We start from the raw sequence: 22,579 nt of genomic DNA, 5'->3' as shown, positions 1-22,579 counted from the left end.
CAGACTTCCTTGTTATCTAGAGAAAAATCACAGTCTCCGATTTTCAACACGGTCTTAGGAAGAAGCGTTCACCTGAAACATCGCTGTTAATGCAAAAGGAAGAAATACTAAAATCTATTGCGGATAAAGATCTTATTCTATGTGTGTATGTTTACTTTTCTTACGTATTTGATTTAAAAAAGTATGACATCCTAATTGAAAAGTTAGAACAATATCGCATCCGAGAAACTGGATTTAAACGGTTTAAATAATATTTGGAATATCGTACGCAGTTTGTTTTGCATAAATACGTAAAATTCAGCAACCAAAGGAATTGTGACTGTAGTCCCCCAGGGGGTGTACTTGGGCCGAACTTGTTTATATTATTTATAAACGTTATCGAACCATGCCCACCAAACGTCATGTTCATTTCATATGCAGATGATACCACTCTTTTTATTAAACGTGAAACAACTTCTGAGATCGAAAGTACGGCGGCAGTTGTTCTTCAAAATCTATACTTATGGACGCAAGTTAATGGACTAAAAATTAACACAGACAAAACTAAATGCGTACTGTCTAAACCACGGAATCGTAAAAAGTCTTTGCCTTTAAATATCACGATGAATTTATCTCCATTAGAAGTCGCAAAATCTGTTAAAATTCTTTGTGGCATTTTTATTGAATCACTCTCTTGTTCTGAACACGTTGAGTATATCCACCGGAAAGTTTGCAAAGCCATAGGAATAATATCTAACACTCGTTTTATGTTTCTCACGCGAGTGAAGTTGCTCTTGTATTGCTCTCTGATCTACACAAATAACGTGTACTCTCACCTGGTTTGGGGAACCACAACCAAACAAAACTTAAGAACACTGCTACTAACACAAAAGAAAGAATTTTGCATAATTGAAAATGTTTTTTTTTGCATTCTTCTGAGGAGCTGTTTGGTAAACATGAAGATGTGACAATTAATCATTTGTACAACTATCGTTTGATGGGAGTCTACGATACGGCAGTAAAACAAAATAAACACTTTTTTTCTGTACTGTCGGGCTTGGAGAGAAAAAAGTGGAAGCCGTTTGCAACTCCCTGTAACACCGAATTAGAGCGCAGCTCTTGAGGAGGAGGAGCGAAGGGTACTGGGGGGTGAAGTCACCTGGGGGGGGTCACGTGACCTTGGGGGGTCACGTGACGATGACGATGATGTCATCAGTGACGTCACTAATGACGTCATCAGTGACGATGACGATGCGGACTCCGATGACGTCTACAGCGATGATGACGATGACGATGCGGATGTCGGTGACGTCATCAGTGACGATGACGTCATCGGGGAGGTCACGTGACCTCGGGGGGGGGGTGTCACGTGACTTCGGGGGGTCACGCGACCTGGGGGGTCACGTGACCTCGGGGGGTCGCGTGACTTTGGGTGTTACGTGACCTTGGGGGTCACGTGACCTTGGGGTGACCTTGGGGCTCACGTGACCTTGGGATGACCTTGTGGGTCGCGTGACCATAGGGTGACCTTGGTTACGCCAACGGCGACGCCGACGCCGACGCCGCTCAAGCCGGGAACGGGCCCCTAAGAGCTGCGCTCTAAAACCCAGACGTATGAAACTAGACACAGCTAGGGCCCTGGCGTGTTACTACTTCCCGCACGAACTATGAACTACCTTCTTTAAAACATACACTATCGTCGCTTTTAAATGAGCTCGAAGGTGAAAATTTTGAAATTACTAAAAAATCAAAGCATATGCTACGTGACATGCTATTGGAAAACAGTGATAACGACTTTTTTGTAGACAATCGATGCAATAAGGTGTAGTACCTCGTTTTTTGCTAGCCCAGTTGGACATGTCTCTGCTGCTTTGCTACGCGGGGTAGGGCCTCGTCAAGCTGCAAACCATCCAGATTTTGCCCTATCTTCCTTCTTTGTAAAAAAAGAAAAATACACATTATTTATTTATTTGAAATGTCATTCAGTCACAATACTTGATGGAATTCCAAACCATGTGCTTCAGGGATTAAACGCTGCCTAGCTATTTTATTTAAAATATTTCTCTTCAAAAGGGCTTCCACCTGAGTAAGGGGCAGCCAATGCTGTACATAGCGATAAGGACGGGATTGACCAGATGTTTCTAACCCGAGGCTAATGTCTCTGAACAGAGCTCTTTTAAATTTCTTGAACGCGTACATACGAATATTTATAGCCACCTTGAGTTAAATAAAATCTATACCCCTTACAAGCATGGATTACGTTGTGGATTCCGGTGCAGCAAACTGCCAGTAAAAATTGCATATGACATTTCGTTTTCATTAAACGCAAATATACGGGCCAACCCTCTTTTTTTATTATCCGAAAGCATTTTAAAATGAACTCAATTAACTTCTATACGCTCACATCGCATGTTTTGCTTTCCCTGACAACCTTGAAGAATAGATCAATTGTTAATCATCTTAGCTCACCGAAGGTGTAGTTGTTAATAGTGTTAATTCACCGTGTGCGGCGGTGCCGTGAGGCGTCCTCCAAGGGTCTGTATATGAATCCTTTGTCTACTTGTTTTATATAAATGATTTAACTCAGCTCACAACATCAAGCATCCTTTTATAAGCGCATGATTGTGTCATATATCGTACAGCAAAAAAAAGATAATGAACGTTTTCAACTTCAGGCTGACCGCGAAACTGAAATGTCATTGTGGAATACTTAAAGTTAAGAAATCCATTTATATTCGACTGCAAGTTGGGCTAGATGGTTGTACAATCTCAAAGTAAAAGGCCTGAAGACAGGGAAGAAGATGGACACCGGTATTTGGGGCTACTCTCCCTGATGCCCCCCCTATAATACATCGGTTATCGTTAAATATCTTTCCAATTAAGAATTTGGCGAGTGCATCTCTTTAAATGTAGATGTCTGTTTTTCTTGAGTGACTGGAAAAAATGTTTCGCTATGAGGTTTGGTTTCGGTTCCACGTCAGGACCAAAACAGAAAAGTATGTGAGTCAAGAATATCTCAAATAAACATGTCAAGCAGGCATTCCAGTTATAAATTGAGTTTTATTTACCTCCACGGCAAGTACGCTAAAGGTTTGTTACGGCGCACATATCTATACCCTATTGAAAATATCGATGATGGAAAGATGATGGAAAAGGCTCATACAAGCGTAACCGTAATATGGGACATCCTACCCAAGTGGCACCCCAATATTGGTCCAATGACGGTCCTATATCGGCTCACGCTGGCACCAATATTGGGCAATATTGGCAAACGCTACCAGGCGCTATATTGGGCCAGCTAGCCTGCCAATATTGGGCCACTCTGTTTGCCAATTTTCAGCCAATATTGGACCATTCTGTTTGCCACTTTTCAGCCAATATTGGACCACTCTATTTCCCCATTTTCAGCCAATATTGGACCATTCTGTTTGCCCATTTTCAGCCAATATTGGACCACTCTATTTGCCCATTTTCAGCCAATATTGGACCACTCCGCTCGCCCATTTTCAGCCAATATTGGGCATAACGGCACTGCCCTTTTAGCCTAGATAGGTTTTGCCAACCACGTTAAAATTGGCTGCCAATCTCTGTCGGAACGGCAGCCAAATGTCCGAAGGCCTTTTTCGCCAAGCTACTACAAATATTGGGCGTGCCTTTCTCCTGGCACCATGGTTGAGCAGTTTACCACACTTGCACTGGTAACCCTTTGCCGCCAGGCTCTTCCCGATATTTGGCAATATAATGTACAACTGCAACAACAGATAATAGTTTTAGCTCTCTTGTATTGATAACACTGAAGATTTTCTTTGCAACATGCAGGCTAAAAATATATAATTTTACCATCAGAAAATATTGCGTGCATTTTAGTTTGCCATGCAAATGAACAAAATAATTTCTTTGCTAAAAATTTATTTTGAAAACAACTTTCTGTGCTATTTTTTTTTGCACTTCACACATCGCCAGTTGGCAGTTGACTGGCCTCTGTTTGGCGGCAAAACCTCTGGCGCCTGCCCCCCTCCCGGTCCACAGCACCGGCCAGGTACTTGCCAATGGCCTTTTCGACATCTGGCACATTGGCAGCCTTCGCACTCTTGATGGTCTCTGAAAGTGGAAATTTTAAACGTTCTGCATTAAACATCAAGGCATAATGGTTGCCGCTGATACTTAGAATAGTCTTAGGATCAGGAAATTGGATCCAACCAGGGTTAAATCTCTATCCAGAGCAGTAGTAATTAAAATACAGATGTCAGGTCAAGAGCTAGGTACAGAGAAGCAACATGCTCCTCTCTTTTACTGATTACTATACTAATGACCACACTTCTATTCTAAGAAGAGGTTCCCATCAGCACTGCACAGCTATACTCTGTCTCAGTAGTTGTGTGCAGTGTGGAGCTGCAAGGTGCGACGAGGTGGAGGAGTACCCAATGCGGTTACAAGTTCCGGTACGGCTCAGATTGCACAGAGTCAAATGTCGATGATACAATAACGATTGACCGGAATTTCAGGGTCACGTGAATTTAAAGATGGTCCGGGCAATATTGAATATATTGCCATTCAGGATGATACAAACAGTACTCAAGTCGTCCCGGGTGATATGAGCACGTGAACCATCGGTGCATGCGAAACGAGTGGGTGGGCGCAGCTGGTCATAGAGGGGAAGAGAGTACGCACAGTTGCCGCTGGCCCCCTCTCCACCTCCAGTCTATGCTGGCCAAGCGGCAGCATGCCTGGCTCACAGCCCAACGAGCCAAGGTTAACTCACATGCCCAACAAAGCTGTGTCGTCGATGGTAGAAACACTGAAAGGCCGACCTACAAAACCATTTTCCGCGGGAGAAGGGGTTTCCTCCTTGCCACCCAAAAAAGGAGGAAACCCCTTTCCTTTCCACGGAGACTAGCTTTCGGACCCGCCCTTTTCGGGGGAGGAGGAGGAAGGAGTGCGAGAGGGGAGGGAGCGAAGGTCGTTGGGGAGCACTTTCCTACCCTGCGGAAAATGGTTTCGTAAGTCGGCCTTTAACGCTCTTGATGTTCCATGCTGCACCATAAGTGCCAGCAAAATGAGCCGAGAAAGCGCTGCGCAGCTTTATGCATTTTGGATGGGGCTTATGAGCAACTACAAGGGCAGAAGAGTGCAAACAAACATCACAGACAAAGTATACACACAAGTTAGCTTGTCTTGGATTAAACAAATTCAGGATTATATGAATATTTTTTCGTGTTCCCGGGTAATCCCTATCATCGAGATTATGCTGTATTTATAGAGTATGAACTATTCAGGCATATGGAATGACTCGGCAGACTGTAAGGAATAACTTAATTGCCTGTAATGGCTTCTACAGAGACCAGACAATGCAGGCGAAGACTGATACGCTGTGTAAGAACACATGTACACTGGTGCATTTATGTTCTTGATTGGCTGACAAGGGCTACAGTTGCACTACACTGCATGCAACTTGTGAGATAGAGTATATGCTGCATTCAGGCATAGCTAGAATTTTCAGGCACTATAATAGGCCTTTTGAACTAAATATGTTACGCTATAACAGATTAGAAGCATTGTTGAAAACGAACTTACTTTAGAAAAAGGCTGTGTGTATTTTTGTAAATGTAAAATATAACACTCAAGACTAAAAATCTTTTTCATACAATGAACCTTCTTCCAAATACTAGCCAATGTGAATATTCTCTAGCACCATATGGTACATAATTAAAGTATAATAAATTTAACACACTGAGATTACCCTCCATACCTCACCTGACTGAGATCACTACTGCCTGTAACCTACGTGATGGTAGCCTATAGACTGTTCCTCATAATTGAACTATAACCACTGCACACAAATATTAAAGCATCATCTCCCATCATCACCAAACCAATTATTATGACAAAAAGTACAAATAGAACCTGTGACCACCCTTCGATGAGACAAATCATGTTTCAAGCTCTGTAAACTAATCCCCAAATAGTTTATAGTGTTTACTAACGTTTATTGGTGCAATTCTTTTTCTCTTATATTTTTCTTTGTATCACATTTGTCACCTTGCTGCTTGCTGAGTGAACAAGTGTGCAAACCTTGTCAAGCCAACAACTGCTGGGTTTTTGTCTGCCTCCCAGTGCCTGTACTATATGCTACATCACAGGCACAAATAAAGGATTTGATTTGAAAGTGACATGCTATAACAGTCAAGCAGTTGCATGCACTTCAGCAAACTCGAATAACAAGGATCTATCAATGTGTTGATCAATTAAGCAAATATAATCATACCTGTCACAATGTGGCAGAGGAGGGTCCCCCGGAAAGGTAGCTTGCCTTTCCGGCCCAGGAGGCTAAATTTTATTTGGACCTCCTTCTTGAGGGCCCTTTCCAGAAGGCTTCGGCAGGCCTCGGCAACCGTGTCAGTTGCCCTGACCCACGTAGCCACCTCCAGCTGCTGTGAAAGACAAGGGACAACGGAAATGTAGAAGCATGACCAAATACCAAATCAAACACAGAAACACGGCTATGACGACACAACCAGTTTTCATTTTTCTTCATACTGGAAAGCTATCATTTATTAACATTGAGTAAAGCAAATGCAGTGTCCACCCGTTTAGTGGCCGAGTATGATAGTCGACATTATGAGCCAGCGACAAGCACTGCAGTGCATGTTGGAAAAATCATGATATGAAAGGAGGAAAGTGCAACATACCAGGGCTGTGGCTGTAGCTTTATCCTTCAGGGCATTTTCCAATTCCCTGAATTCTTCCATAGTCGCCGCGGGCAGCTTCGGAAGGGGCGCCCGCGACGGCTCTGGAGCCATTTCCGGCGAAGGCGGTGCAGCAGACATTGAGGCCTTCATTTGCGATAAATTAAAACTTAAGTTTCTAATGTCCTGCTGCATCGCCCCCAACTGCCGCAAAATCTCCCCATTCTGTAGCCGAAGCTCAAGCACCAGCTTAACTATTGGAGACTGCTCTGGACCTGAAATGGAAGATTAATTAGGGTGAGTAATGCATTATCAAGCTCTGGCCCTGGGTCCTATGGAAAGTAAGCTGTGCAGCACTAGCGGACACCAGTCTTTCCCTTCTTTAAAAGCAAAAGATTAAAATGGCTTGACTGATAAAAGAAATCATCAGGAGCCGTGAACCTAAAAATATATATGTTTATGACTGCACTCGCTAAGAGACAAGCACTGTTATGTGTGTGCTAAATTTGAGGCTGCCTGCAGATGGTAGTTTTGGAGTACACAACTCACACACCGTGGTTGCACACACTTTGCCCATTGTATAAATGGTGTGAAAAAATTCATAAATAAAATATATATTTTGCAGTGTGCATAGCAGGAGCCTGCAAATACAAAAAAACAAACAATTATATTTAACCTTGATCTTTATTATCTCATATTTGAACCATAAAAGAAAGCACATGGCTGTATGAAAAAGGGCTGCATTAAGCCGTCATAAACCAGCCAGGTTGTATCAGCTGTGCATCAATCATGTCAATGCAACAAATGGTAGACAAAAAATTACATCAGTTTTCCACCAATGCAAGGAATATGTTGAGAAGTCCCCAGAGTGAAGGAGATAGCATTGGGTAGAGCTGGTCTCATAAGCTGATCAGCAACCTTGTTGCACCATAACTAACATAGGAGGTGCAATCATAGTCAGCAAAGTTATTTCAGCTATTTTGACAGTACAACTCAACGGCTGCTATACTAGGAAACACTATACAAATTAGCTGTAAAAAAAAAGGTAGCTGTGTCACTGCCAGTGGGAAACACATTACAGCAATTACCTCTTATTCATGCACTATTCAGCTGAAGCATTAAAAAAAGATAAATGATGGTTACGCTATAAGGTCCAAAGCTGACAAGCTAATTACTAGCTAGTAATTCCCACATTTGGCTCCTAGTAGAATCATGCTGAATAAAAGATATGAATGTTCCAACATTCTTAAACTCTTAAGCTTAATTTGGAAACCATATCCCAGCACTGCAGCCGACAGGTTCAAAATGCCAGCCCGGCACACTTAAACTAGGACAGCCAGTGCAAACAAGTCTACTATAACAGTGGTTAAACAGGCCGGCAGGCCCTTGCTTTCGCAAGTTAGATTACAGGTTTCTGAGTATAAAATACCCGGAGAAAAGCTGGAGTGCCCACCACCTTGTGGCCAGTTGTTACTCACCAAATATTCAGACCTTGAGCATTAATACTTCACACTTTCATTTTGACACTATCAAGATGGCTGACGTCAAGGGATATATATATATAAATATATATATATATATATAAAAAAAACCACATGTCAAAGCTCCTTTGGTTAGGCCGGTGTTAGGAAATAAAACATTAAAAAGGCTAACACAAGGACCACTGACTGGTGTTGTGCTTGGTTGCATACAGTAAAAATTGGAGGACTTACAATTTGAGGCCCCCAACGTCATCCCAGCTCCTGCCGGGAGTTCCTCAATGGAACCTGAAGGCGCCTCCAGGGCACCGTCCACTCTGGTCAGGCTTTGCCCAGATGATGTCGATGAGGCTGAACCACAATGTAATGACAAAAATTATTTCGGCCCAGAACAGTTGGCTAACATAGTAGACACATGGTGCAAATTTTGTTAGCCTCTCTCTGACAATTAAAATTAGAAGCAAAGGGAGCATGTTGGTGAAAGGCGCTGCGGTTCGTAGAAAGAATAACACACAGAAGGACAAGACACAAACACTCACATACACAGGGACAGGACACAAACACAGACACACAAACAGACACAGATAAAATCAGAAAGATTGTATGCGTGCCTGTGTTCGTGTCCTGTCCCTGTGTATGTGAGTGTTTGTGTTTGTGTCTCGTCCTTCTGTGTGTTATTCTTTCTACGAACTGGAGTGCAATTAAAATTAGTTTTGAAGTCTCTCTCCCGTCCTGTGTGACCAAACAATCTGATAACTTGCAGTCATGAGCAAAGCAGTTCCACACTTTGAAGTAATATCAGGAAAAAAGGAATTTGCCAACCAAATGTGGAAAAGATCTGGAAAAAGATAGTCCCAACATTTCGAAACTATTTGTTTCTTCTTCAGGGGATGAATAAAGGATGTCAGTCTCTTCATCTTTTAGGTGTTACATCACTTTGTCTTTGTCGGTGTTGTTGGGTTAGCTTCGTCGTGCCCTATCCGTTATCCCATTGTGGAGGCCGTTCACATATAACGTAGGAAGTGTCCCTAGTGACCTATTGATGATGTTTGAAGTGTGTTGAATATGCCATGATTCAATGAGCCGCCTCCTACGTAGATTTGGTGCCGTGTCCAGGATGCTTGCGTTTTCAAATGCAATACGGTGGTCGAGGTTATCACAGTGTTCAGCGAAAGCACTGCGCTCTTTGTCAAAGTTTCTCACATCGTTCTTATGTTGGCGAAGCTGGTCGTGAAAGTTCTTTGTTTCGCCGATGTAAGAGGCATGGCACTGGGAGCATGGGACCTTATAAATGACACCTTAATTGGGCCTTCGCCTTCGGTGGTCTGTTCTTAGGGCGAGGTAGAAAGCATCCGACACTGGTTTGTGAGCAACCAGGACGTGTTCTTTTGCAAACAGTCGGGATAGCATCTCGCTTATCCCTTTCTTGTAAGGGATGCTAATCCGTGCTATCGGTTTGGAAACTGTCGAAGGTTGTTTCATCCAATTACGGTTCTGACGACGGATGACGTGGTGAATGAAGTTACCGGGAGAGCCGTTCTTCTTTAGGTCGTCCATGATAATCCGTTCCTCCTTTCTTTTGTCGTCCTCAGATGAGCACAAGGTGTTGGTTCTGTTAAAAAGAGTAGAAACGACAGATACCTTATGGCCGACGGTGGGTGGAGTCGAACTGGAGGTAATGGTTGGAGGACTCCAACCACCCTGTCGGCCATAAGGTATGTGTCGTTTCTGCTCTTTTTAACAGAACCAACACCTTGTGCTCATCTGAGGACGACAAAAGAAAGGAGGAACGGATTATCATGGACGACCTAAGGAAGAACGGCTCCCCCGGTAACTTCATTCACCACGTCATCCGTCGTCAGAACCGTAATTGGATGAAACAACCTTAGATAGTTTCCAAACCGATAGCACGGATTAGCATCCCTTACAAGAAAGGGATAAGCGAGATGCTATCCCGACTGTTTGCAAAAGAACACGTCCTGGTTGCTCACAAACCAGTGTCGGATGCTTTCTACCTCGCCCTAAGAACAGACCACCGAAGGCGAAGGCCCAATTAAGGTGTCATTTATAAGATCCCATGCTCCCAGTGCCCTGCCTCTTACATCGGCGAAACAAAGAACTTTCACGACCAGCTTCACCAACATAAGAACGATGTGAGAAACTTTGACAAAGAGCGCAGTGCTTTCGCTGAACACTGTGATAACCTCGACCACCGCATTTGAGAACGCAAGCATCCTGGACACGGCACCAAATCTACGTAGGAGGCGGCTCATTGAATCATGGCATATTCAACACACTTCAAACATCATCAATAGGTCACTAGGGACACTTCCTACGTTATATGTGAACGGCCTCCACAATGGGATAACGGATAGGGCACGACGAAGCTAACCCAACAACACCGACAAAGACAAAGTGATGTAACACCTAAAAGATGAAGAGACTGACATCCTTTATCCTTAACGGCAATCGTTATCCCGCTTTTCAAAGCTGGAGCGCGAAATAATATTGAAAATTATCGTCCGATTTCAATTTTACCAGGTATTGCTCAGCTGTTAGAAAAACACTTGTGCTTGGTCAGGACACGCTTTTTGGATAAGCATCGTATTATGTCGCCCTCTCAGTACGGTTTCGTGCAAGGTCGAGGCACTCAAATGTTACTTGAAGATTTTTCTGATTTGCTGAACTCGTCGTTTGAGCGGAATCAAGTCGCGTGCGCGTTATTTCTAGACGTCAGGAAGGCATTCGATAGTGTATGTCACCGTCTGTTGCTAAATAAGCTGTCAATGGTGGGATTTCGCGGTTCCTTTTTATTGCTGTTACAAAATTTTCTTCAGGATAGGCGCCAATGTGTTTCGATTGAACAATTTCGAAGTAACTTCTCGATAATTAAAGCTGGTGTTCCGCAGGGTTCAGTACTTAGTCCTTTATTATTTAATATTTATGTGAACGATCTTTCTAGTACCGTGCCCACTTCAATATTTCAATATGCGGACGATACTGTAATTGTAGCCTGCGCTTCTAAGTATTTGCACGCAATCTCTTTGCTTCAAAATGCGGCAAATAGGGAAATGGACTGGTTTGATGCAAATTTAATTTCTATTAATACGACAAAAACTCAACTAATTTGTTTTCATAGCCCATTAAAACGAGTCAGTCTCACTTCTCCGCTTTTTTTGCACACGTCTAATTGTCTTAATTGCGCGTGTACCCCTGTGAATTACACATCTACAGTTAAATACCTTGGTTTGATTTTTGATAGCGATCTTGCCTGGAATTCACAGCTCGCTCATATCTGTAAGAAGCTTCGCGCGGTGTCTTGTTTGATGTACAGTGTTAGATACGTTATGCCATTATCCGTTCGTAAGGTTATCATTCATGCCCTGGGCTATAGTGTGCTTCGTTATGGAATAACTGTGTACGGCCACTGTGCCCTTTGATGGAAAATAAGAATCAATTCAATTTTGCGTTCTTTGTTAAAAGTTATTTCTTATGATTTAAGTCTTGATAAAGATACTGACGTATTTAGAGCATTATGCTTTCCGGATTTCAACTCTCTGTTGATAGAAACTGTACTTTTTCGTCATTTCTGGAATAGTTCTTTTAAAGTACCTTATGCCCCAGCCCGTTGCCTAAGGCCAAAAAAACGTTACTGTATACCTCGGTGCAGCACAAGATATGGCGAACGCATGCGCCGTTACTATGTTCCCTCGTATTTTAACAAGCTTCCTATGAGTATTTTTTGTGCTAGTACAAAATACAAACTGAAAAAAGCGCTCAGAAATAGAATTGTATAAAGATTTCTTTTCTGTGTGTGTCATAGCTTGATTTATCTATGTGGGGTTTTTGTGTTTTACTGTCATTGCTTTACTTTGTCACTGTCTGCCAGGCACTACCTTTCAAGCCCGATGAGGCTTCGGTAGGCCTCAATCTGTACATGCTATTTTTTCATTCAATAAAAGTATTATTATTATTATTCATCCCCTGAAGAAAAAACAAATAGTTTCGAAATGTTGGGACTATCTTTTTCCAGATCTTTTCCACATTTGGTAGGCAAATTCTTTTTTTCCCGATTTTCTACCCAACCAGACAGAATTCTGTCAAATATGTTCACCTTTGGAGTAATATGCTTACTGTTTTCTTCATTCTACCACTGCAACAGACTTCTTCCAGGCTGACTTTTCAGCTCTTCTACTCCAAGTACAATGCAAGCTGGCAACAATTTTACCAAAAGTTGTTGCCACTTAAAGATCGGGGAAAAGAGGAGGGGGATATTTTGGCAAGTTGCTAGTAACCCCCAGACCAGAGGCTCTCACAATTTGTCATCTCACAAGCCCTAGCAACCAGCAACAAAGTTTGTTGCTAGGGTTTGCGAACTCCCCTGTCTCCGTGAACCATAATGCTGACCACCGGGCATTATACCAGTAAGAATAGAAGAGTTTAAAAACCAACCTGCGTGAGCTCTATTGCAATGATAGCAGAACTGAAAAAGTACAGATATTAGAATGAGCTGCGAAATTGGTCTTTCTCAATCTTAAAACGTTAGGGTGAGAGGGTGATCGATGTGGGTGCTGATGGAACCAAAGAATGATCTGCTCGACCAAGGAGTTTCGAAGTAATCACTTTGAGAGCTGCTGCCCAGCACGAAGACCTCTCAACTGAAACATTGCGACTTTTATCATTTGCTGATTTGGACTTCAATGCAACCAAGCAATAAGCAAAGTATGACTTCTACAAGAATACGAAAATGTGGCTTACCTTGCTCCGACGAGCTGGTCCCAGTGAGACCACTCGCTAAAAAGGAAAAGTTTACAATTGGTCACCCTCCTCCTGTTTTGATTAGATCAGTCTAGTAAATATTTATTTACTGGAGTAAGGCTAAAAGCAGTCGGTGTACATTCTAAATTGGAACAAACTGCTTAGAAGAGAAGAAAGCACATGTGAAGGCAACTACAGTGGAACACTCTGGACACATTGAAGAGGAAAACGTGAAATAAAACGGTACTGTCAAGGAAGACATGTAACCTGACTTAAAACGCAAAGGCATTAAAGATGCCAGACCCCATGGTCACGAGCATATGAGCTCGTCCACCATTTACGTGGTAGAGCCATATCATATCGATATGGCTCTACCACAAATGCTCCCTGATTTCCACTCACAGCTGCCCAAAGCACGCTGCTGGTTTTAAAACATGTGGCGCCGCGATGGAACCACCAACAGCGAGCACATTTGTATTACCGGGATAAACAGAAACGCAAACAACAGAATATGACCTCTTGCACATGGGAGTTCATGCTGCTTATGTCAGGTGACACAACTTGTATTAAAAACTACCAGTTCCACTGGTCACATCGCAATTCATCCAGGTACTAGTCTGCTGTCGTGTAGGTTCAAGGGTGAACCAAACAGTCATTGTTTTCTGATTGCGTAATACCACAGTACACAGATATAGAAGGACCAAAAGGGGATAAGTGCCACGCAAATAATGAGGAGTAGAGTACTCTGTTGGCCTAGTTGGTTATACATGTTTAACCCTTTCAGTACGGAAGACGAGCTGAGCTCGTCCACCATTTACGCACAAATAATCCTGAAGACGAGTACAGCTCGTCCAGAGTCCGCATTATCAATACAACGATCCTGAGGACGAATTCAGCTCGTCTGTATCACGGAGCTTCTTAGAACGACCGACAGATGGCAGGAGAAGTCAAAACCGGTGAAATTAGCTGAATTTAGACGTTTTTTCGTGAGGCTGCTGGCTACACTGAACTTTAGAAATGGCGTCGTCCGGGCGGCCGCACGATGTGTGTCCACGCGTTGCGAAACAAGGAAAAAAAAAAGGAAACAGCGCGCAGTTTCTGAAACTTCTTCGAGTGAAAGCGACTACGAATTGGAAAGTGATTCTGGTGAGTCGTTGATTGATTATTTGACTTCAGATGAGAGCGACACAGAGATTGATGATGATTTCGACACCGCACGTGTGTGGACGAAGATCGACGTGGGCGATATTCCTCGTGCGCCACCTCGTTTCCCTTTTGTGGGATCACCGGGATTCAAGGGCCACCTGGAAGAAGGTGACGGCGTTGTCGAATATTTTGAACAGTTCTTCGATGAAGAGCTGGTCGACCTGATTGTCGCAGAGACCAACCGCTACGCAACCCAGTTTCTTCGGTCGCACCACGCTTCCCACCTCAAAACATGGAGACAGATCGACAAAAAAGAACTGATGACCTTCTTCGCGCTCATCATTCTGCAGGGGTCATTGAGAAACCAGACGTGAAATCTTACTGGTCAACAAGAGAGGTTCTCTGCACGCCTGCATTCGGAGACGTGATGAGCCGCGACCGCTTCATGCTGATAATGAAATTTCTACACTTCACTGACAACGAGGCGCCAGTCGACAAGCACCCTAACCCAAAGCTTAGAAAACTGTGGTCCGTGCTCACAAGAATGACCGAGATGTTTCAAACTCTCTACACACCAGAGCGAGATGTGTCAGTTGACGAGAGCCTTCTTCGTTTCAAAGGCAGGCTGTCTTGGAAACAGTACATGCCACTGAAACGTGCCCGTTTTGGCGTCAAGTTTTTCGTGCTGTGCGAGTCCTCCAGTGGTTACATCTGGAACATGCTTATGTACATGGGAAAGGTGCTGTTGTTGGTGACGCAGATGTGGCCATGGGTACACGTGTGGTATTGTCCCTGATGAGTCCCCTTCTCGATAAGGGCTACTGTGTAACCGTGGATAACTATTACAACTCACCCGAACTAGTTGAAGCACTTCTGGAGCGCAAGACAGATGTCTACGGGACAGCACGATCTGGACGCAAGGGAATGCCGAGCTTCGATACAAGACAACTTGAGAAAGGTCAAACTGAAGCTTACCAAAAAGGCAAGTGCCTCTCACTTCAGTGGAAGGACAAGAAGGTGGTAACCTTCCTCAGCACGGTGCACTCTGTGGCAATGGTGGATGTAACAAACCAGAGAGGTGAAGTTGCGTCCAAGCCACAGATAGTGATGAATTAAAACAACACCATGGGTGGTGTTGACAAGAGTGACCAAAATCTTTCATATTACCCCTGTGCAAGAAATGGACAGAAAATATACTACAAAAAGGTGTTCCGTCATCTGCTAGACATGGCCATCTACAATGCGTTCATTATCTACCAGAAGAGTGGCAACACCACCACACATCTTGAGTTCAGGCTCAAGTTAGTGAGCCTGTCAGAGAGCCTCCCAAGAAAGGGAGGCTCTCTGACAACACTCTCTCACGACTGACTCAGCGACACTTCCCAGACTACCTACCTCCAACTGAGAAGAAAGAGAGCCCAACAAGAAGATGCATTGTCTGCACAAGAAAAAAAAGCTCGCAAGGAAACAAGGACGTGGTGCCCAGACTGTGGTGTCGCTCTGTGTGCGATACAGTGTTTTCGCACATATCACACAAAGGCAAACTTTTGAACGGGATGTCCTGGGACTGACTAAGCCCGTAGTCTCGTGAACAGAGACACTAGGTACTGATGTTGACAGAATTGCTTTGTAAATTCATGAATAAAATAAAGTGAGTATGTGCAGTGAAGCCCACTTTTTCCACTTACGTGCAGTGAAGCCCCCTTCTTAACATTTATAAAAATATTGTTTGTCCATTTATGCTGTGCTTTTGATAAAATTTTTTATATGATTGTGCTCTACGGACTAGGCTGAACAGGTTGCATGAATAAAATAATTCCGGATTTTGAGGATGTTACATGAAAAATTATTACGGTACTGAAAGGGTTAAGATGGAAAACCGCAAAAAAGACGGGACACAATTGAAAGGAGCGAGCAACACAACACAGGCGCAGACTTACAACTGAATTTTTAATCTTTCACTTCCTTTAACGAAGGAATGCAATGTACATGTGGGCCGCTGAGATGCGCTATCACTGGCTCGAATGGGCACGCTGAGGGCAGAAAACCTAAGGACGGTGGTGAACGCGAGCGGGATAGCGAGGAAACCGAGGACGATGGCGAGCGCGAGCGAGAGAAGAGCGATGGAACTGGGAAGTAAACAAAAAACCTAATTCTCTGTCTAATAATGAAATAGATGGTGCGCTAACACACTTGTCACTTCCACTGTAGGAAATCTGGGCCGCCTCAGAAATTTCCCTAGTGAGTTTGTCTTTGTTGCGACCTTTTATCTCAGTGGCACCAAAATTTGGTTTACACCCACATTCTTTACAGTGTAGGGCAAGGTGCGCTCCGCTTGCTGAATTCAAAAAGGCTCCGTGTTCCCTCAGTCTATCATTTAGACATCTACCCGTCTGTCCGATATATACTTTCCCGCAAGATAACGGGACGTGGAAAACCACCCCCGTTGATCAAGGCACGAACTGGTTGTAATGCATGGTGTTGCAACCATCCTTGTGAGCGATCCGCTCTGAGGTTAAGGCGCATACCCGGGAGAGCTTACACAGGGCTGAAAAAACCACGTCTACTTGGAACTTAGTAGCGACTCTTTTTAAATTGTGAGAAACCCCGTGTATATATGGCATGACCTCAAATTTTTTTGGTCCCTCCAAGTGACCCATTGTTTCCTTAGCCCGCATACGCAAGCCTTCAACATAGACTCTGCTACCGCCCTTATGATGGAAGGTGGAAATCCTGCTCTCAACAAACGTTGGGCCTGTGAATCAAAGCTACTCTGAACTGTGTGAGCACAAGATTTCTCAAGTGATGATTTCAGGCATGTCCTCACTATGCCTCTCTTAACTATTTTGGAATCCCTTAGCGAAAAACCGGGGCTCTTAGAGTATACTTTATTTGCACTTCCAGAAGTATGCTTGATGCTCTAAATTGGCCGGTTTTTAGTATACTTCTGACGCACTTCAAAGTAGCATTTCGCCATACTTTTAGTATACTTCTAAGCATACCTGTAAGAGGCATTTTAGTATACTTCTTACGCACTTCAAAAGTAACATTTCGCTATACTTTTAGGATACTTCTAAGTATGCCTGTAAGAGGCATTTTAGTACACTTCTTACGCACTTCAGAAGTAACATTTCGCCATCCTTTTAGGATACTTCTTCTAGTACACTTCTGAGCAGAATTTTAGTATGCTTTTATGCAGGCCTTTAGTACTATAAATTGTACCCCGGATTAAACTTGGAAGCAGGCTTTCAAATATAATCGGGGGTACACTTAATAGAACTTTTAAAGCATTTCACCAATTTATTCCTGACCAATTCCAGATAAGAAAAGTAGAAAATTATATTGATTTAGCAATTGCAGTTGTTTGCACGTATCGAAACTGAAATGCATTATGTTACAGGCTTTAATGTAGACGAGTTCAAAGTGATGACAAATTAAAGTAAGAACTTTTTATTAAACAAATATTTTTTTCAATAGAATGAACACATGTTGCCTACAACAAACACTTACGATGGAACAAAAAACGTAATACTTTTAGTGGCTTACAAATATCACGGATGCACTTAAAGCTTTATAAACAAGCTCTTATTAGAAGAAAAAAATAATTACAAACTATCATGCTGAAGAAAAACGAGCAAAAATAGTATTGCACCTGTTAATATAAAACCTACAATATTTATCATCTACCATGACTGAAGTAACATCACCTACATGACTGAAGTAAAATGAATGAAAAAAGTTAATGCACTTGTTAAATAAAATCTAAATTAATCGCTAATCAGATTTAAGAGAAAAAAAGCTAATGCGCAAAATGAATAAAAATGAAAGCTAATTTTTTTTTTTTTTTTCATTCTGCAGTTTTCTTCTGTGCGTTGGAGGCTTTGTTTTGAGTGTAGGAAGCATTGCTGCACTTCCTTTACAGGTATTCTTTCACGGACTTCCGAGTTTCTCCAGGGAATTGGCAGTAACAAAAGCTGAAAAGAGAAGACAATAGACAATTAAGGAACTTGCCTTAAGACTCCATATTTACTTAATACTACTTAAAATTATACTTCAGGTCCACATAATTTTAGAAAATTTCACAAAAAGAAACCAACAACAAAAAGTTAATCATCTAAGTATATTGAGCACGGGGACCAATGACTATGTTTATTGGCAACTGTGAAATAATGTAAATTATTTCACAGTTGCCAAAACATCAGCCACGTATTCATTTCGTCAATTTGCAATGCATTAAAGGGATCATGAAACAAGTTTACTGTGGAAACAGTCTGGAGCTCGTTACTTTTATTTCTTTTACCTTATCACAAGTACGAGAAAACACACCGTGATCCCTCAAAATGTCGCGAGTGCACTGCGTAATCAGAAAGGAAAAAAGGGTCCATTTTTCATCATGCAGCTTATGGTGGCCACAGGAACTACTGGCTTGGCGCCAATAGTGGTCGAGTTTGCAGGTTGAGCAGGTATCTGCCCAATTTGAAGCTAAGGTTTTTCTAAAAGTTGTCATTCACTCATTTGGCCCCCAATTCATGTCACACGCACGTGACCTGGAAAGGACTCTAAAGGTTGAGGGGCCCCCCAAGCTTAAGTCTATTTAATTTTTTTAATAAAACTAGTGCACCTTGGAAAAAATTGTTTTCTGGTCTTCACTGCACATGCGATGGTGAGATACTGCCACACTTACTTGGCCGAAGTCTGAAGACTATTTCATAACCCCTTTAAAAGCCTGCAAACATAACATTCTTTGTGACAGGGACTCTCAAACTTTCTGACATCAGCGAACAAAAATTTACTAATGTTATTGTTAGCCGAGGAGCCCCTTCCACTCTTGGCATTGTTGCAATTGAGTGTATGACAATGGTGTAGGAACGATTGAGGAAGTTCAGGTGCTGAAAGAACCCTCAGTATACTGTACTAGGAACCCTGTTTGAGAACCAGTGCCTCAGGATATTTGGCTAGAAAGTCGGAGATAGCGTAGCTAGACAATAATTTTGAACACACAGATGACCACATTTTTTTAATTTTGATTCTGACATCTATTTTATATTATAATTCAGGGTTTACTGATATAAAACCAACTGAGGCCATACTGCACCAAACAATTACTTTAAAAACAACTGAACAAGCTGAAAGTTTTTGAAAGATTCAGCAGCCTAAAGCTGGGGTAAACAGTCAGCTATCTTCAGAAAATTGTACACAAAAGTAAACTATACTGAAGTTTCGTTAAGTTTAATCGCTGATATAAATCGACGATCAAAATTAAGCAGAAGGAACATCAGAGTGAATTATAATTAGGGTGTGTATTTTCCGGTTTTAACCGAAAAACACCGATAAACATCCGTCGGTGACGAAAATATAAAATCGGTTAAATCCGAAAAACACCGGTGGTTGGATTTTTTCGTTCTGGTTAAAACCGAAAAAACACCGGTCGTGGCATGATTCCGACCTAGCGAAACCTTTTCCCCGTAGAGGTTCGTCAAACGTGTTATCTCGTGGATCCTGCATCCTTCCAGTGTTTATACATGGCTTGCACATGGCGTCAGTCCGCCCTCCTTTCTGGGGGTCAAAAGCATCTAGTGAACGCGGTGGAAGCTAAGCTCTCACACGCCTTTCCCCTATTGTGTCTCCCATGGCACCCTTTTGTGGAAAAATTAACGCGGTGGAGGGTAGGCTCTCTCGTGCCCTTTCCCCATTGTGTCTGGCCAAGTGATGTCGGTGCAAGCCACGTATTCAGAGGTCGCTGTGGTTCCTGGAAGACACTGCCAACGTCCGTGTCATACAGGAGCGTGCGTTTTCATAATTGTGGGTTGTGAACCGCAAGGAACCTGCTGCCATGACGGATGCAAGCCTCTCAAAGTAGGCTTCCATCTACTATAATAACCAAGTATGAGAAATAGATGCTTCCTAAAAAAGAAGTGTATGAAATATGTGAATAAAACTGGAACTCTCTGTCTGTGATCAATCGCATTTTTTTCCACCGATAATCACCGATTTTAGCCTTGTAGTGAGACTTTCCACCGAAATACGCCGGTGTTTTGAAAATAAATAAACACCGAAAAACATCCGCCGATTTTTCTTACAAATAAACACCGGAAAGTACACACCCTAATTATAATCCAGGCAAAAATTAAAGTATGCTAGAACTGGGGCCCATTATTGCAAACCAGAGGTGTAGCGCAAGACGTAATGACACAAAAAGACAAATACCTCCCCCAACATAAGCCAAAAAGAAACAACCATCCATGAGTACCGAGACACAAGTCCAACGGTGACCAGACAAAAGCTCACAGGACAGAAGCTCACCCGTTTTTTTCGTAGACCCACACAATAGCTCACCCCCTTTTTTTTGGCTACCCGGTGAGTCACGAGCTGGGCCAAAGTGCGGACGCAATGGACATTGCACTATTTTTAGAAGAAGTGGTACCCCATCTCATGCAACGGTGTCGACAGGTAAGCCATAACAGGCACAGAAGCAACGATTTGGGACAAAAATTTAGGTCACCAAAATGAGTGGAGCTGAAGCTGATAAGATCAATCTGGGTTGACTCAAGGTATTTGCAAGGGGCTCCAGGTACACCGAGATCTACCAAGACTGCTGGAAACAGCCTGTACGGGACCGCATTTCCTTCTAACCAATCGATAAACTTGTTTCCAGTCTAATCAACAAACCATGTGCCTATCAGATTTAATTCATTGTTGTGTTTTAGTGTCGCACGCATGCACCTAAGTTGTCTGCACTCGTGTTAAGACCAACATGAAATTTTCACGTGGTGAGCTTTTGACCGGTGAGCTTCTGTCTGGTGAGCTTTTGTCCAAGATTTAAGTCCAATATATGTCAAGAGTAAACTTAGTATTTCTTCCTGTTAAGTTTGATTGCTATAGTGCCTTGCCATTTCCTCTTTACGGCAATTTACTCACCTATCAAGTCCTTAACTCCCTTTTTAGGAAGCTTTCCCTTCATTGCCGACCCCGTAAGGCAGCAGTTTGTCAGGGCCTCAGTTCCAAATACCATGACCGCGAGTTCCTGAACGTAAATGAATGGCTGCTTCGTGTCGACATGCTTCAACTGCGCTTCAGGAAGCGCAATGTCTCCAAAGGTTATCTGAAACATAAAAATAGAACCAAATACGGTCATTACATCCATATGAATGCCTTTTAGATGAGCGCATGTGCACGAATGGCCGTGACATGCTGCTGGTAAGGAAGTGTTTGATGAAGAGAGCTAGCTAATAGTAAAGAGGGTAATAAGGCTAGTTTGAACATTTACTATATAAAGTCCACTGGTCAGGCTAGTCACCATCACATTGGCGCAAAGCATTTTTGTTTAATAGGGCGATTGATGCCTCACTCACACGCTTTTTTCCTTTTTCCCAAATTTCATATGCTTCATGCAGTTCTCTGCTTGTTCTGCCATTGTATTTGCGAGAATCTTAACATAATGCAATACCGGGGAACAGAGGCATCTGCTGCAGTGAATGGCGAGGTGGCCAGACAGGCTGGCTGGCGTGGCAGCCACATGCTCACGGGCAGGGTCATTTCCACATCTGGCCCATATACACTGCCCCTCACAATATTGGTATCTGATACACAACGCCCAAAACACACCCAGCAATTTTATCCTTGTGTTTTATGCTGCAAGGCTAAGACGGCGGGGCTTGGGCCTGTTGATTCTGTGGCAGAGCCAAGCCATCCTATTGTGTGCCGAAGACATCACAGTAGTGCGGTACCGCTGACCGACTTCCTTGAATTGTGTGACACTGAGTGTACATACCTGCCAACCTGTGGAATTTCAAATTCGTAAAAGTCGCGCGGCTGCGGCCGGGGGGGGGGGGGGGGGGGGGGGGGGTTACGCGAAGCGATGTGCAGCTTAATGTCAGCCTGGCCAGCGTGCGAAACGCTTACATCACACGTGTACGTGCTACACAATCCAAACTTCTCTTGCTTTTTGGGCGGCATGAAGCACGGAAATTTCAACGTGTAGGACTTCAGGAACACCTGAAAGTACCTCTTTTGAGGTTTCGAGTTCGGCATTGCGCCGCGAAGCCACAGTGACCAGGCGAATGCTACAGTTACACGTGCAACAAACACAGACGCCATACTTTTTGCCTCGAAACTGGCCGAAACAACGAGGCCCCAAAACGTCTGAACACGTCGAACCAACTTGCACCTGTGCACCGCCGAACACACGAACAAAGGCTTTGAGCTTTGGATTGGTTTTCGATTCGTGGCCACCGGATAGACGGATAGTAAAAACCACGACGCTGCTGTGGACGGTACCTATCGCCCTCTTGTGGCAATACAAGATACCACCAACAACGGAGTAACAAAAACAACAACAAAAAAAAAATAAAAATTTTTTTTTATAAGATTTGAAGCAAGATTTGTAAAATCGTAAAATTAGTCCCAATTTGTACATTTTACGAAAAATTCGGAAGAGTTGGCAGGTATGAGTGTAAGTATGGTACCACATCTGGTCTCACATTGGGCCTCTCACGAGCAGGTTTGTTTATGCCTCAACTTTATTTAACAAGC

General features: G+C 43.0%; 1 protein-coding gene across 2 annotated transcripts in view; it reads right to left on the bottom strand.

Annotated features, from left to right (window-relative positions):
* Window positions 1-3,919: 3,919 nt before the first annotated feature.
* LOC115321900 overlaps window positions 3,920-22,579 on the bottom strand; it is a 41,176-nt gene continuing 22,516 nt past the window's right edge. For both annotated transcript variants that reach the window (XM_040220395.3, XM_040220398.3), the window contains 5 exons: window positions 12,902-12,937; window positions 8,378-8,494; window positions 6,669-6,940; window positions 6,245-6,410; window positions 3,920-4,080 (listed from right to left, as the gene is read on the bottom strand). In XM_040220395.3, the coding sequence (XP_040076329.1) occupies window positions 3,929-4,080; window positions 6,245-6,410; window positions 6,669-6,940; window positions 8,378-8,494; window positions 12,902-12,937 (743 nt within the window). In that variant the 3' untranslated portion in view covers window positions 3,920-3,928. The remainder of the gene's footprint in view (window positions 4,081-6,244; window positions 6,411-6,668; window positions 6,941-8,377; window positions 8,495-12,901; window positions 12,938-22,579) is intronic.

Source organism: Ixodes scapularis, unplaced genomic scaffold, assembly GCF_016920785.2.
Source record: "Ixodes scapularis isolate PalLabHiFi unplaced genomic scaffold, ASM1692078v2 ptg000005l_1___fragment_3__unscaffolded, whole genome shotgun sequence".
Lineage (NCBI taxonomy): Eukaryota > Metazoa > Arthropoda > Arachnida > Ixodida > Ixodidae > Ixodes > Ixodes scapularis.
Note: the sequence above shows the minus strand (reverse complement) of the source record. Positions and strands in the feature narration are given on the sequence as shown.